The sequence below is a fragment of the Myotis nattereri genome, assembly GCF_964212035.1.
Source record: "Myotis nattereri genome assembly, chromosome: 2".
Lineage (NCBI taxonomy): Eukaryota > Metazoa > Chordata > Mammalia > Chiroptera > Vespertilionidae > Myotis > Myotis nattereri.
Window position 1 is genome coordinate 121,184,222 of NC_138076.1, and position 12,557 is coordinate 121,196,778.

Below are 12,557 nucleotides of genomic sequence, written 5' to 3' on the forward strand. Positions count from 1 at the left end.
TGAGTCACATATACTTCTTGAGGTTTTACGAATTCTAAATAAAGGGGAAAATCATCCAGTAAATAAGCCACCCTATCTCCAAAGAAAAAAAGGAAAAATGGAAATTATTTTATGCACTGAGGGGAAAAAATGTAATAATAAAAAAAGACCTGAACTTGGAATACAGATCTAGAACTGTAAGAGGCAAAGCAGATGAGCTTTTTAAGGGCAAAACTATAGAATAATGATTAAGATACTTACTGCAAATATCTGAAGCCTAAAGAAACTACATTTCTCCTGCCTGAGTTGAAGATCAATGCTTTAGAGAGCCCTACCATGAATTAGAAACTGGGGTGGGATGGAGAATGTGTGTTGAAAAGGGGCTGACGAATATAACAATAAGGACTCAAGAGACGTGGAGATAGTAACAATAATTGATAAAATACCACAAAATTTACAAAGCTGAGAAATAACTTGAGAGTAATGCTCTTTTCCATACAAACAATATCTATTATTTTTATTGGGTATAAAGACCCTAATGGTTCTTATCATTCATGCTGAATAAAATAAATTAACTGTCCAAAATCGTCGCATACCTATCACACAGTAGAATCACATACAAACTACAAAAAAAAAAAAAAGAGGACATTATAGGAATATTCATAGCAATTATAATTAATGAGGTAATCAAAGATATGTCCCAAAACTTTATTTGTGAAGATATAAAACTAATTTGGTTACCCTAATGAAAATGTTTATCTTAAGTTTTTTTGGTTTTTTTTTTTAAAGGATTTTTATTAATTTCAAAGAGAAAGGGATAGGGAGAGAGAGATAGAAACATCAATGATGAGAGAGAATCATCGACTGACTGCCTCCTGCCCACCCATACCACTGGGGATCAACCCTACAACCTGGGCATGTGCCCTGACTGGGAATAAAACTGTGATCTCCTGATTCATAGGTCAATGCTCAACCACTGGGCCATAAGATTTTTAGAAGTATACTAAATTACCATTCTAACCAGCTATCCAAATCTAAATAAACAATTTGTAATCACATCTTCTAATATATAAAAGTTTAATAAAACTGTATCACTAAAAATGAGTTAACTAGATACTTGTGCCTCTTAATTCTATATAATAAAGATGTAATATGAAAATCGTAGTTACGCTGTGAAGCATAACAACCAAATCACGGATCAGCAGGAGGGTGGGGCAGTGAGCTACAAGCAGGCGGTGGAGAGCTACAGGAGGGGACAGGGCAGCAAGCTATGGGGGGGGCGGGAGGCGGAGGGAGCTACAGAAGGGCGAGGCAGCCGGCGGAGAGCTACAGGAGGGCAGCAGTGAGCTACTGGCTACAAGCGGGTGGCAGAGAGCTACAGGAGGGGGCAGGGCAGCAAGCTATGAGGGGGCGGAGGGAGGGGGTATCGGGGGAGCTACAGGAGGGTGGGGTGGAGAGTTACTGGAGGGCGGCAGCAAGCTACTGGCGCACGGCAGCAAGATACTGGCGCACGGATTAGTGTGCAGGCTACTAGTCAAATATAAAAGCCTAAGCGACCTGGCAGACTAGTAGCTATGACACGCGCTGACCACCAGGGGGCAGACACTCAACACAGGAGCGGAAACCACAGGCATAGAAACATGGACCAGACTGATGAATCTCAGAGGGAAGGGGGACGAGAAAGGGTAGGAAGAGATTAACCAAAGATCTTATATGCATACTAGAGTTCTGGGGTCTCTCAGCCTGGCCTGTGCCCTCTCACAATCCGGGACTCCTCGGGGGATGTTGGAGAGCCGGTTTCATCCCGATCCCACAGGCCAGGTCAAAGGACCCCCCACCCCCCCACTCCCCTAAGTGCATGAATCCATGCACTGGGCCTCTAGTGTAATATAAAATACACAGAACCACATATTAATTATTCTTGCAAAATTTTTTAACCTAACTTTTTTATGTGCCCTTACCAGAAATCAAACCCGAGACTGCAGTGCACAAAATAATACCCAACCAACTGAGCCACACTGGCCAGAATGAACCTAAATTTAATCAAGCATTTGGAACTAGTGGTCTCAAACTTATTTCTCTTGGAGTCCTCCGTTACACTTTTAAAAATGATTGAGGACTGCAAAAGACTTTTGCTTATGTATTGTTATTTACCATGTTAGAAATCAAAACTGGGCAAGTTGTAAAATGTTAATTCATCAAAAATTATAATAGCCCTAGCCAGTTTGGCTCAGTGGATAAGAGCGTCGGCCTACAGACCAAAGGGTCCCGGGTTCAATTCCAGTCAAGGGCATGTACCTTGGTAGTGACTCCTCCCCAGCCCAGGCCCTGGTCAGGGCATGTGCAGGAGGCAACCAATCGATGTGTTTCTCTCACATCGATGTTTTTCTCTGTCTTCCACTCTCCCTAAAAATCAATGGGAAAATATTTTCAGGTGAGGATTAACAACAAAAACAATTTATTATAAAAATTTATAATAAACCTCATTAAATGTTAATAATATATAACCTTTAAAGTAAAAAACCCAATATTTCCCCCCCCCAAAAAAGAAAAATTTAGTGAGCAGAATATGGCTTAAAAGAAGACAAGTGGATTGTCATAGCTGCTTTTGTAAATCTGCTGCAGTATCACACATTATTTAGCCTCCAGAAAATGACACTGTATACTTTTGTATGGATGAGTTAAAAAGACAAATTATTTTTATATCACCAACACCGCTCTACAACTTTAACGTAAATTTCTGTTTACAGAAATGTAGAAGATAAAATAACAAGTTAAATGACATCATAAGAAAGCAAACAGACAAATCCAGAATGTGAAACATTTCCCAAAACAATTCATCTAATTCCTTCAACAAATCAATAAAACACAGAAAAAAAAAAGCAAGGGCAATAGTTCTAGATAAAGACACATGAAAACAAAATGTCTTCTGTCGATCCTGATGGACCCTATTTTGAACACTGACTGTAAAAAGACATCTCTGAAACAATAGGGGAAATATTTTAATAGGTTAGGGTATTAAATGATCCAGAAATTTACTATTAAATTTTTTAGGTATGATATGGTTATATAATAAAAAAATCTTTAATTTTTATAGAGGCATAATGTAGTACATAGTGGTAAAATGAAACAATGAAATAAAGAAAGAGAACAGATGAAGTAAGTGTAGCAAAAATGGCCCCAATATTCATGTTGCGTTGAATAAATGGGAATTCATTGTATGATTCTCTCTATTTTTTATATGTTTAAATTTTTTTCATAATAGAAAAAGTTATAAAAATAGTCAATAAAATTACTTTGCTTAACTTTTATGCCTTTTGTGGAAAGCCTCCACATTCTTATAGTAAACTTCCAGTGCTTTATATTATGGACCTAACAACTATGCTTTAGGTTTCAATTGGCACTCTAAAAAATACAGAGATGAATTACCATGTGTAATTTAAACTAGAATATGGTTTAAATATATACCTTAAAAACTGTGGGTATTAATAAATGATTTAATAAATTAGTATATCAATTTTAATCCATTCAGAGAAAAAGTCTGTGAACAAACCAGCTTAAGTTAAGAGCATAACTCAAATAAGCTTCATGGTGGGAAAAATGAGAACTTACATATCTCATAATAAACATCTAAATGAATGCAAGGAGGGTCCAGGATAAATTGGTGCTTCTTTCATCTTTATGTTTGCTCTCACTGTATCATGAGCAATAAATACCTCAAGTCCCTCTTCTTCCAACATCTCAGTATGCCTTCATTATTGTTCCCTTCTGCATTATTTGATGTTCTCTAACTTGGGATTCCTTCTTAATGTGACCTAAATTCATCAGTCAGTGAGAGGAAGACTTACACTGGTCACACGACGGTATATCTGCGCAGCATTCTGGCACTCTGAGTAAGGGTATTCAGATGTGGCCATCTCAAGCATGCACATCCCAAAGGCATAAACGTCAACGGATTCATCATATTTCTCTTCATACATCTCAGGGGCCATGAATTCTGGGGTACCTTTAAATTAAAAGAATGATTCAGACTCAATGCAAGTAGAAGCTGCAGATGTTACTCACCCAGGGAAGAAGCAGGAGTTGACCTGAGAAAGAGAATAAAATGGAAGAGGGAAGGAAGGGAGGGGTATTAGAAAGAGGAATAAAATCTTAGTCTGTTTCATCAAATATATTATAGATCTCTCACTGCAAGGCCTTTATAAAAGAAACTAGAACAGGGTCAAGTGTCCTTATTTACTATTTCAAATGGATTACTGCTATACCAAGCAGAGCCTTGAAAAAAAAGATAAGCTGATATCTCATATTGAAAACAAATAAAAGGAAAAGGTAAGAAACTAGCAAGAAATAAAGTAACCACAATGTATTTACCTGTAAGACAGGATGATGGGTTAAAAAAGATCAAAATACTTGTCTGCCCCCTACTGTATGGTAGCTGTAAGGTTAACATTTAGCAATTTCCAGAGACATTTTTGGTTATAACAACAAGGGGGAGAACAAGGGGTGTGCTACTGGCAATTAGTGAGTAGAGGCCAGGGATGCTGCTAACTAATCTTACAATGTACAAGACAACCTTTATAACAAAGAATTGTCTAATCCAAAATTTCAATAGTACTTAAGTTGAAAAATCCTGTTTTAGATATATCATATCTTGTGAAGAATAGGAATAAGGTAAAAAATTGATAAAACCAAACTTTCAGAATGAACTCATTTTTTCACACTTTAAAATAAGCTTTTAATAGGCTGATATTTTTCAATATACATATAAATCCAACAGACTATTTTAGTAACTAAAATACATAGAAATTGTTTCCTTCACAGGGAAAGTAACTCACTATATCTTTTATATAAATAAATATATAATCCTAAATATCAAAAGAATGACCCAATAAGATTGATAGCTAACATTAAGTTTTATTGAGTTCACCTTATTTCTGTTTATATAATTTATAAAAACATTGACAGAAGATGATTCTAGAAGCGTAAATATAGAGAGCTACACATCTCATAAGTAGAACTTATCACTTCTTAAATTCATGTTATGAATTTTTGAAGGTTTATGTTACATAATAAAAGCTCTGACAGGGTCGGGATTCTAAATAAAAGGAATGTCAGAAAGCCAGTTAGGCTGCAAGGTACACCTGAAACATACCTATCACACTCTTGGCAAAAGAAGCCCGCTTCAGGGTTGCCAGACCTAAGTCTCCAATCTTGACGGAGCCTGTAGGACCAGTGATAAAGATGTTGTCACACTTAAGATCTCGGTGAATAATAGGTGGAGTTCGAGTATGAAGAAACTGAAGTCCTTTAAGGATCTGCCGGCACCAGCTTCGTAGAACTTTGATCTTCATCACCTTAAACCTTTTTAGGTATCTAGAAAAGGCAAGGTATACCCAACAGGTTATCAATGATATGAGTTTACTGCTTTGAAGAATTCCATTAAATTCTAGCATATCTGATATAGGAATATCAAATTTAGAATATTAAGATCCAGGAACCTTAAAGGTACATAATACTTTTAGGAAGGTTAAAGGGCATGGATAATAAGTGGTTGGTAAGTAGAGTCGATAACAAAACACAAAAAAATTAATACCTTAAAATTAAATCATTACTAAAATTATTTACAAGTTAAGTGGTGGAGTTCAACTTCTGATAAATGGTGAAGCAATTCTTAATGGATGCATATCTATATACAGTGGGGCCTTGACTTATGAGTTTAATTCATTCTGTGATGGAGCTCATAACTCAAATTACTCGTATGTCAAATCTTAAAGTGAACGAGAGAGACACGTGATGCTGGGCTGATGTTGTGGCGTTCACTGTGACGTTCGCTGCACCAACTAGTGGCGGGGTATCTGAAGCTGGCTCGTAACGCGAATTTTAGCTCGCAACTTAAAGCAAAAAATCGGCCGAGAGACGGCTTGTATCTCGAAAAACTCGTTAGTCGGGATATTTGTAAGTCAAGGCCCCACTGTATATATAAAAGTCCAGTGATGGAACAACCAGAACGACTGGTAGACCAGTTGCTATGACGTGCACTGACCACAGGGGGCAGATGTTCAATGCAGGAGCTGCCCCCTGGTGGTCAGTGCGCTACCACAGTGGGAGTGGCGCTTGGCTGACCGGGATGAGTGGTGCTCCCACAGCGGGCTGGATCCCCATTGGCAATGCCCCCCACGAGTGCATGAATCCGTGCACTGGGCCTCTAGTCTATACTAATAAAAGAGCATTATGCTAATTAGACTGGGAGACCTTCTGGATGTCCTTCTGGACAAAACAAGGGGCTTGGCTGGCCTGTAAACTGCCCTCAAACGGCCCTCGGCAATTCGCCCAGTCCAACCATGCCCCCCGCAGGGACCCTCACACCAATGGGGGCATGACCAGCCTGCAAATGGCCATCATCCCCTTGCCCAGGCCGGCCACACCCCCTAGCAGGGACCCTCACCCTGATGGGGACCTGGCCAGCCTGAAAACAGCCATCAGCCCCTTACCCAGGCTGGCCCCGCTCCCCAAAGGGATCCCCAACTTGATCCAGAACCCCCTTCAAGGCAGACCAGCCAGCCTCCACCCATGCACTAGGCCTCTATCTATACCAGGGGTGGGCAAACTTTTTGACTCGAGGGCCACAATGGGTTCTTAAACTGGACCGGAGGGCCGGAACAAAAGCATGGATGGAGTGTTTGTGTGAACTAATATAAATTCAAAGTAAACATCATTACATAAAAGGGTACGGTCTTTTTTTTTTTTTTTTTTAGTTTTATTCATTTCAAAAGGGCCGGATCCGGCCCGCTAGCCGTAGTTTGCCCAGGGCTGATCTATACTAACAAAAGGGTAATATGCTAATTAGACTGGGAAACCTTCCAGGAGACCTTCTGGACAAAGCCATGGTGGTGGGGCTGAGGCAGAGGCAGGTAGGGGTGATCAGACCAGGAGGGGAGGGCAGTCAGTGGTGATCAGGCTGGCGGGGGTGGGGGGCATTGGGGGGGAGCAGGCCGGCTGGGGGCGGGGGCGTGGAGCAGGCTGACAGAGTGCTTAGGGGCGATCAGGCAGGCAGGTGAGTGGTTAGGAGCCAGCAGTCCCAGATTGAGAGAGGGATGTCCGACTGCCGGTTTAGGCCCGATCCCTGTGGGGTCCCAGATTGGAGAGGGTGCAGGCCAGGCTGAGGGACACCCTCCCCTGCATGAATTTTGTGCACTGGGCCACTAGTCCTATATAATAAAGAGTTAACATCCAAATGGTCATCACGCCCTCACTTGATAATGGCTCAGATACTGAACACTGGAGAGAGAGGAATGAGACCAGCCAGGCACAAATGAGCTTGCGAGAGAGCAATGAGACCAGCCACCTAAAGACTAGCTGAACAGAAGTCCTATAACTAAGGATATACAGAAGAATTCAGGTCCAGAGATTAGTAGGAAGGGCAGAGATGTGGAATTGGCAGGTCCCACATCCATGTGCGGTGCTTAAAACTTGAAAGGGAAACCTTGGCTGCAACGTTCTCCCCCTAGGAGCAAGGGTTCCTAGCCCCACGCCCATAGCTCCAGTGCCTGAAAGAGAAGTCTGCATAACCCCTGGCTGTGAAGACCCACAGGTACTGTGGCTGAATAAGATGGAGGGCTGCTGGAGTCTCAGCTGTTCCTCTTAAAGAACCTGCTCACAGACTTACTAAGATTCACTCATTCTGAGCTGCAGTACTGGGCAGCAGCTTGAAAGATGTCAGAGACATAGGGGAAGAATTGAATTGTCCAGCTTCATGATGAAGGCTTGGAGGGGCAGCTTCCTCCCAGATGGAAGTGCTGGCAGAAGCCCCTGTTCCTTTGCTGAGTCCTTCCTCTCCATGCACAAATGAGAATCATATCTGAGTCTCCATTAACCTGGCTAACATTGATCTCCCACCCCCATTCCCAGAGGACTCACCCCACCCAACTTGTAGGCCCACCCCAAGCCACTTCTAGTGGCTTTTCCATAACAACAGCTCATGCTGTGGATAAAAAATCTCAGAGGTTCACAAACCCCAAATAGCAGCATCTGGCCCCTGTGTGCACCAAACCTCTTGTTAGGCAGCCCCAACTCAGAAACTAGTAGCAGCAAGCCTCAATTCACAGCTTAGCCATTCCCAGGCACCTCCAAGCCCAGAAAAAGCAGCAATCATCTGCAAATCATTTTGTAGCTTCTACTAGGTCAGGTGGGCCCAGGCAGGGCATAGGCTGCAGCTGACCTTGGCCTACACCTTCCAAGAAGCCCCAGAACAAAGAAACCCAGTAGCCAGCTTCAGACAACACCACACTACCACCCAATTACCTCCACAAATGACACTCCAAAGGCAGAATCAGCAGGCATCAGAGCCCAGTTAAAGCAAAAGCAAATCCTGCTCCATAGGGTCAACCCCTACACAACCCCTCTCCTGCAGTCATGGCCAGTCCTCACAACAAATCAGCCTGAGGGTCAATCCTTTTCACTGAAATACCAACAGCAATCAAGTCTCAATTACAATTGGAAGACACATAACCTACACAGGGATATATCTAGAGCATCAGACTCAGGTAATAGGGAGATTGTGCAACTGGATATCACAGGATACCTACTACATAAGGCGACACTATGGCAGTTATATCTAATACATAGAAACAAATACAGGAAGGCAGCCAAAATGAGACAAAGACACATTCCCAAATGAAAGATCAGAACAAAACTCCAGAAAAATAACAAAATAGAGACAAGCAATCTACCAGGGCACATGCCTGGGTTGTGGGCTTGATCCCCAGTGGGGGGTGTGCAGGAGGCAACCAATCAATGATTCTCTCTCATCATTGATGTTTCTATCTCTTCTTCTCCCTTCCCCTCTGAAATCAATTATATATACCTATCTAATAAAGAGAGAATATGTTAATTGAGCATCATGCCCTCACAAAGATGGCAGTGCCCACAGCCAATAAAGAGGGAATATGCTAATTGACTGCCATGCCCTCAAAGATGGCGGTGCCCACAGCCGCAAGATGGCAGCGCCCAGTCCCATCAGCCCCATGGGGTGGCAGGCACACGGCATGGCCAGGCCCCCAGGTGGCTCCGGCCACTCCGCGCACCTGCTTCGAGTCCCCCAGTCCCCTCAACCCCCAGCTGCCCAGGGTCGGCCCGAATGTTGGCTGCCCAGCCAATGCCTGAGGTGCAGGCAAGCCTTGGATGGCGGCCACCCAAGGCTTAGATAACCAGGGCCGGCCGAGGCTTGCGCTGCCGGTATGGCAGCAGCAGAGGTGTGATGGGGGCGTTGCTTTCCCCTGATTGCCGGGTCGGCTCCCAGACTGTGAGAGGGGGCAGGCCAGGCTGAGGGACCCCCCTTCAGTGCATGAATTTTCATGCACTGGGCCTCTAGTATATATATAAAAGAAAAAGAGGAAACAAAAATGGATATAGAAAACATAAAAAAGAACCAGCCAGAAATGAAGACTCTCATAACTGAAATGAAGAATACATTAGAGGGCTGTCCGTTGTGGCTCAGTGGCTGAGAGTCAACTTATGAACCAGGAAGTCACGGTTCAATTCCAGTTCAGGGCACATGTCCCAGTTGCAGGCTTGATCTCCAGTAGGGGGTGTGCAGGAGGTAGTGGATCAATGATCCTCTCTCATCGTTAATATTTCTATCTCTCCCTCTAATGTTCCTCTCTGAAAATATCTCTCTATATAAAACCCTAATATGCAAATAGACCGAACAGTGGAACAACCGAATAACTGAACAAACCAGTCGCTATGACGTTTGCTGACCACCAGGGGGCACGTGTGGAACATGGCGGGCACTGGCCACAGTGGGATGATGGAGCAGGTGAGAGGGGGTGCCAGACCAAGGCAGGGCGCCGGTCGCTGTTATCGGGGCAAGCCTCTGGTGGTTACTGAAAATCCTTTGCTTCCGCGCACCAGCCCTACTCGCACCTACTGCTGGCACCCAGCATCGGCCCGGATCACTTGGCACTGTCAGTGTATGCGAGCAACGGCTGCCAGCCCCAATTGCCCCTCAGGGTTTCTCCACCTCCCCCTGCACCTGAGGGGCGATTGCGCCATCACTGGGTGAGAGTGGGGCTGGTGCTGTCAGTGCATAGGAGCGGTAGTGGTTGAGGAGGCGGGGCTGCAGCAAAAAGGGGTTGGGGTCCATGGTGGGAGGGGCCGGGCCGCAGAGGATGGGCCGAGACTCCCCCCTGTGCCCACCACAGCCTCGCTGCCCACAGTTCCTTTCAAGGTGCACAAATTTGTGCACTGGGCCCCTAGGAAAAATATATTTTAAAAAATACATTAGAGGGAATCAACTGTAGATTAGATGAAGCAGAAGATCGAATCAGCAATTTGAAAGACAAGGCAGCAAAACATACCCAATCAGAAAGGCAAAAAGAAAAATGAGAATAGTTTAAGCAGCCTCTGGGACATCATCAAGCCTACTAACATTGGCATCATAACGGTACCAAAAGGAGAAGAGAGAACAAGGAATTGAAAACCTATTTGAAGAAATAATGACTGAAAACTTCCCTAACCTGGCAAATGAAAGAAACATGCTATATATTTCACATACATGTGAAATCTGAAAAACAAAATAAACAAACAAACAAAAAAATATACTCACAGATATACAAAATATTGTTTTTATTTTTTTATTTTTATTGATTTCAGAGAAGGGAGAGGGATAGAAACATCAATGATGAGAGAGAATCACTGATCCGCTGCCTCCTGCATACCCCCTACTGTGGATGGAGCCTGCAATCTGGGCATATACTCTGACCAGGAATCGAACCATGACTTCCTGGTTCATAGGTCGAGGCTCAACCACTGAACCACACCTGCTGGGCTCTATAGAGAACATTTTCATGGTTGTATGATGAGGTAGGACTTAGGGGGATAAGTGAAAAAGGGAAAGGGATTAAGAAGTACAAATTGGTTTACAAAATATTCATTGGGTTATAAAGAAATAAATATATAAGAAATATAGTCAATCTTATAATAACTCTGTAGGTACCAGGTGGGTACTAGATTTATAGACATGATCATTTAGTAAGATATATAAATATCTAATCACTATATTGTACACGTAAGACTTATATAATATTGTATGTCAGCTATAATTAAAAAATAAATAAATTAGTTAAAAATAAATAAATAAATATAAAAACAGTCACCTCAAAAGGGTGAGGGAAAGGCTGCCAGGGAAGGTGCATAAGGGCATTTAATGAGATACTGGAAATGTTCTCATATCCTAATAAAGTTATGATTATGAGTAAATTACTTTGGCAAAACTCATCCAGCCCCAGCCGGTGTGCTCAATGGTTAGAGCATCAGCCTGCACACCCGAAGGGTCTCGGGTTCGATTCCAGGTCTAGGGTGTGTACCTGGGTTACCAGTTTGATTCATGGCTCCAGTCAAGACACATGAAAGAAGCAAACAATTGATGTGTTTCACATCAATGTCTCCCTCTCTTTCTCTCCCTTTCTTTCTCTTTTCCTCCCTCTTCCTTTCATTCTCTCTAAAAACCAATGGAAAAAAATATCCTTGGGTGAGGATTAAAAAAAATAATAATAACAAAATAAAACCTCGTCCAATGAATATACAAGGATAATTTATACTTTTCACTGTATATAAATTTTACCATAAGGAAAAACAAAACATACAGATATTGGAACTTTAATGAAATGGGTACTGAAATGTTTACAGGTGAAGCATACTAATGTCAACTTATTTTGTGATGAATAAAATTAAAATAGATTGGTAGGGGAATGATTAGATGAATATATGTTAAAGCAAATGCTATAAAAATTAATTCAAGAAACTGGACAGTGATTATGTGTGCATTCATTGCATAATTCTTTCTACTTTTCTGTGCAATTGGAAAATTGTATAATAACATGTTGGGGAAGTTGACACTGGCTTATATTTCTTTCACATCTAAAAAATAAGAAAGCATATAAAATATAGATTATTGCAAACCTTTATCTTATAACAGTAGGAAATCGGCCTCTGTGATCCATCTCCAGCATAGGCAACTTTTTATGAAAATGGTTACTGAATTTCCCTAGGGCAAATGGAATGTAGGGAGGTGGGAAGAGGATATAAGAACAAAGAACTGTGGACATGAGCCAGCATCATGGGTGGAAACCCCTGAAGCGCCAGGACAGGGGTAGGTGGAGGCAACTAGAAAAAGCCTCGGCCCAATATTTTTTTTTAATTAAATCTTTATTGTTCAGATTATTACAGTTGTTCCTCTCCCCCCCCCCCATAGCTCCCCACCACCCGGTTCCCCCCCCCCTCCGCCCGCACCCCCCCCCCACTGTCCTCATCCATACATAGGTGCACAATTTTTGTCCAGTCTCTTCCCGCATCCCCCACACCCCTTTCCCCCCTAAGAATAGACAGTCCACTCCCTTTCAATGCCCCTGATTCTATTATAATCACCAGTTTATACTGTTCATCAGATTATTTCTTCACTTGATTTTTAGATTCACTGGTTGACAGATGTGTATTTGTTGTTCATAATTTGTATCTTTACCTTTTTCTTCTTCTTCTTCCTCTTCTTAAAGGATATCTTTCAGCATTTCATATAATAC

The 12,557-nt window shown here is 42.3% G+C and overlaps 1 protein-coding gene across 3 annotated transcripts in view; it reads right to left on the reverse strand.

The window, feature by feature from the left end:
* The window catches only part of WNK1 (WNK lysine deficient protein kinase 1), a 154,167-nt gene that overhangs the window by 81,663 nt on the left and 59,947 nt on the right, over positions 1–12,557 (reverse strand). For all 3 annotated transcript variants that reach the window (XM_081083651.1, XM_081083650.1, XM_081083652.1), the window contains exons 3-4: positions 5,132–5,352; positions 3,828–3,985 (exon numbers count right to left, since the gene is read on the reverse strand). In XM_081083651.1, coding sequence (XP_080939777.1) covers positions 3,828–3,985; positions 5,132–5,352 — 379 coding nt within the window. The remainder of the gene's footprint in view (positions 1–3,827; positions 3,986–5,131; positions 5,353–12,557) is intronic.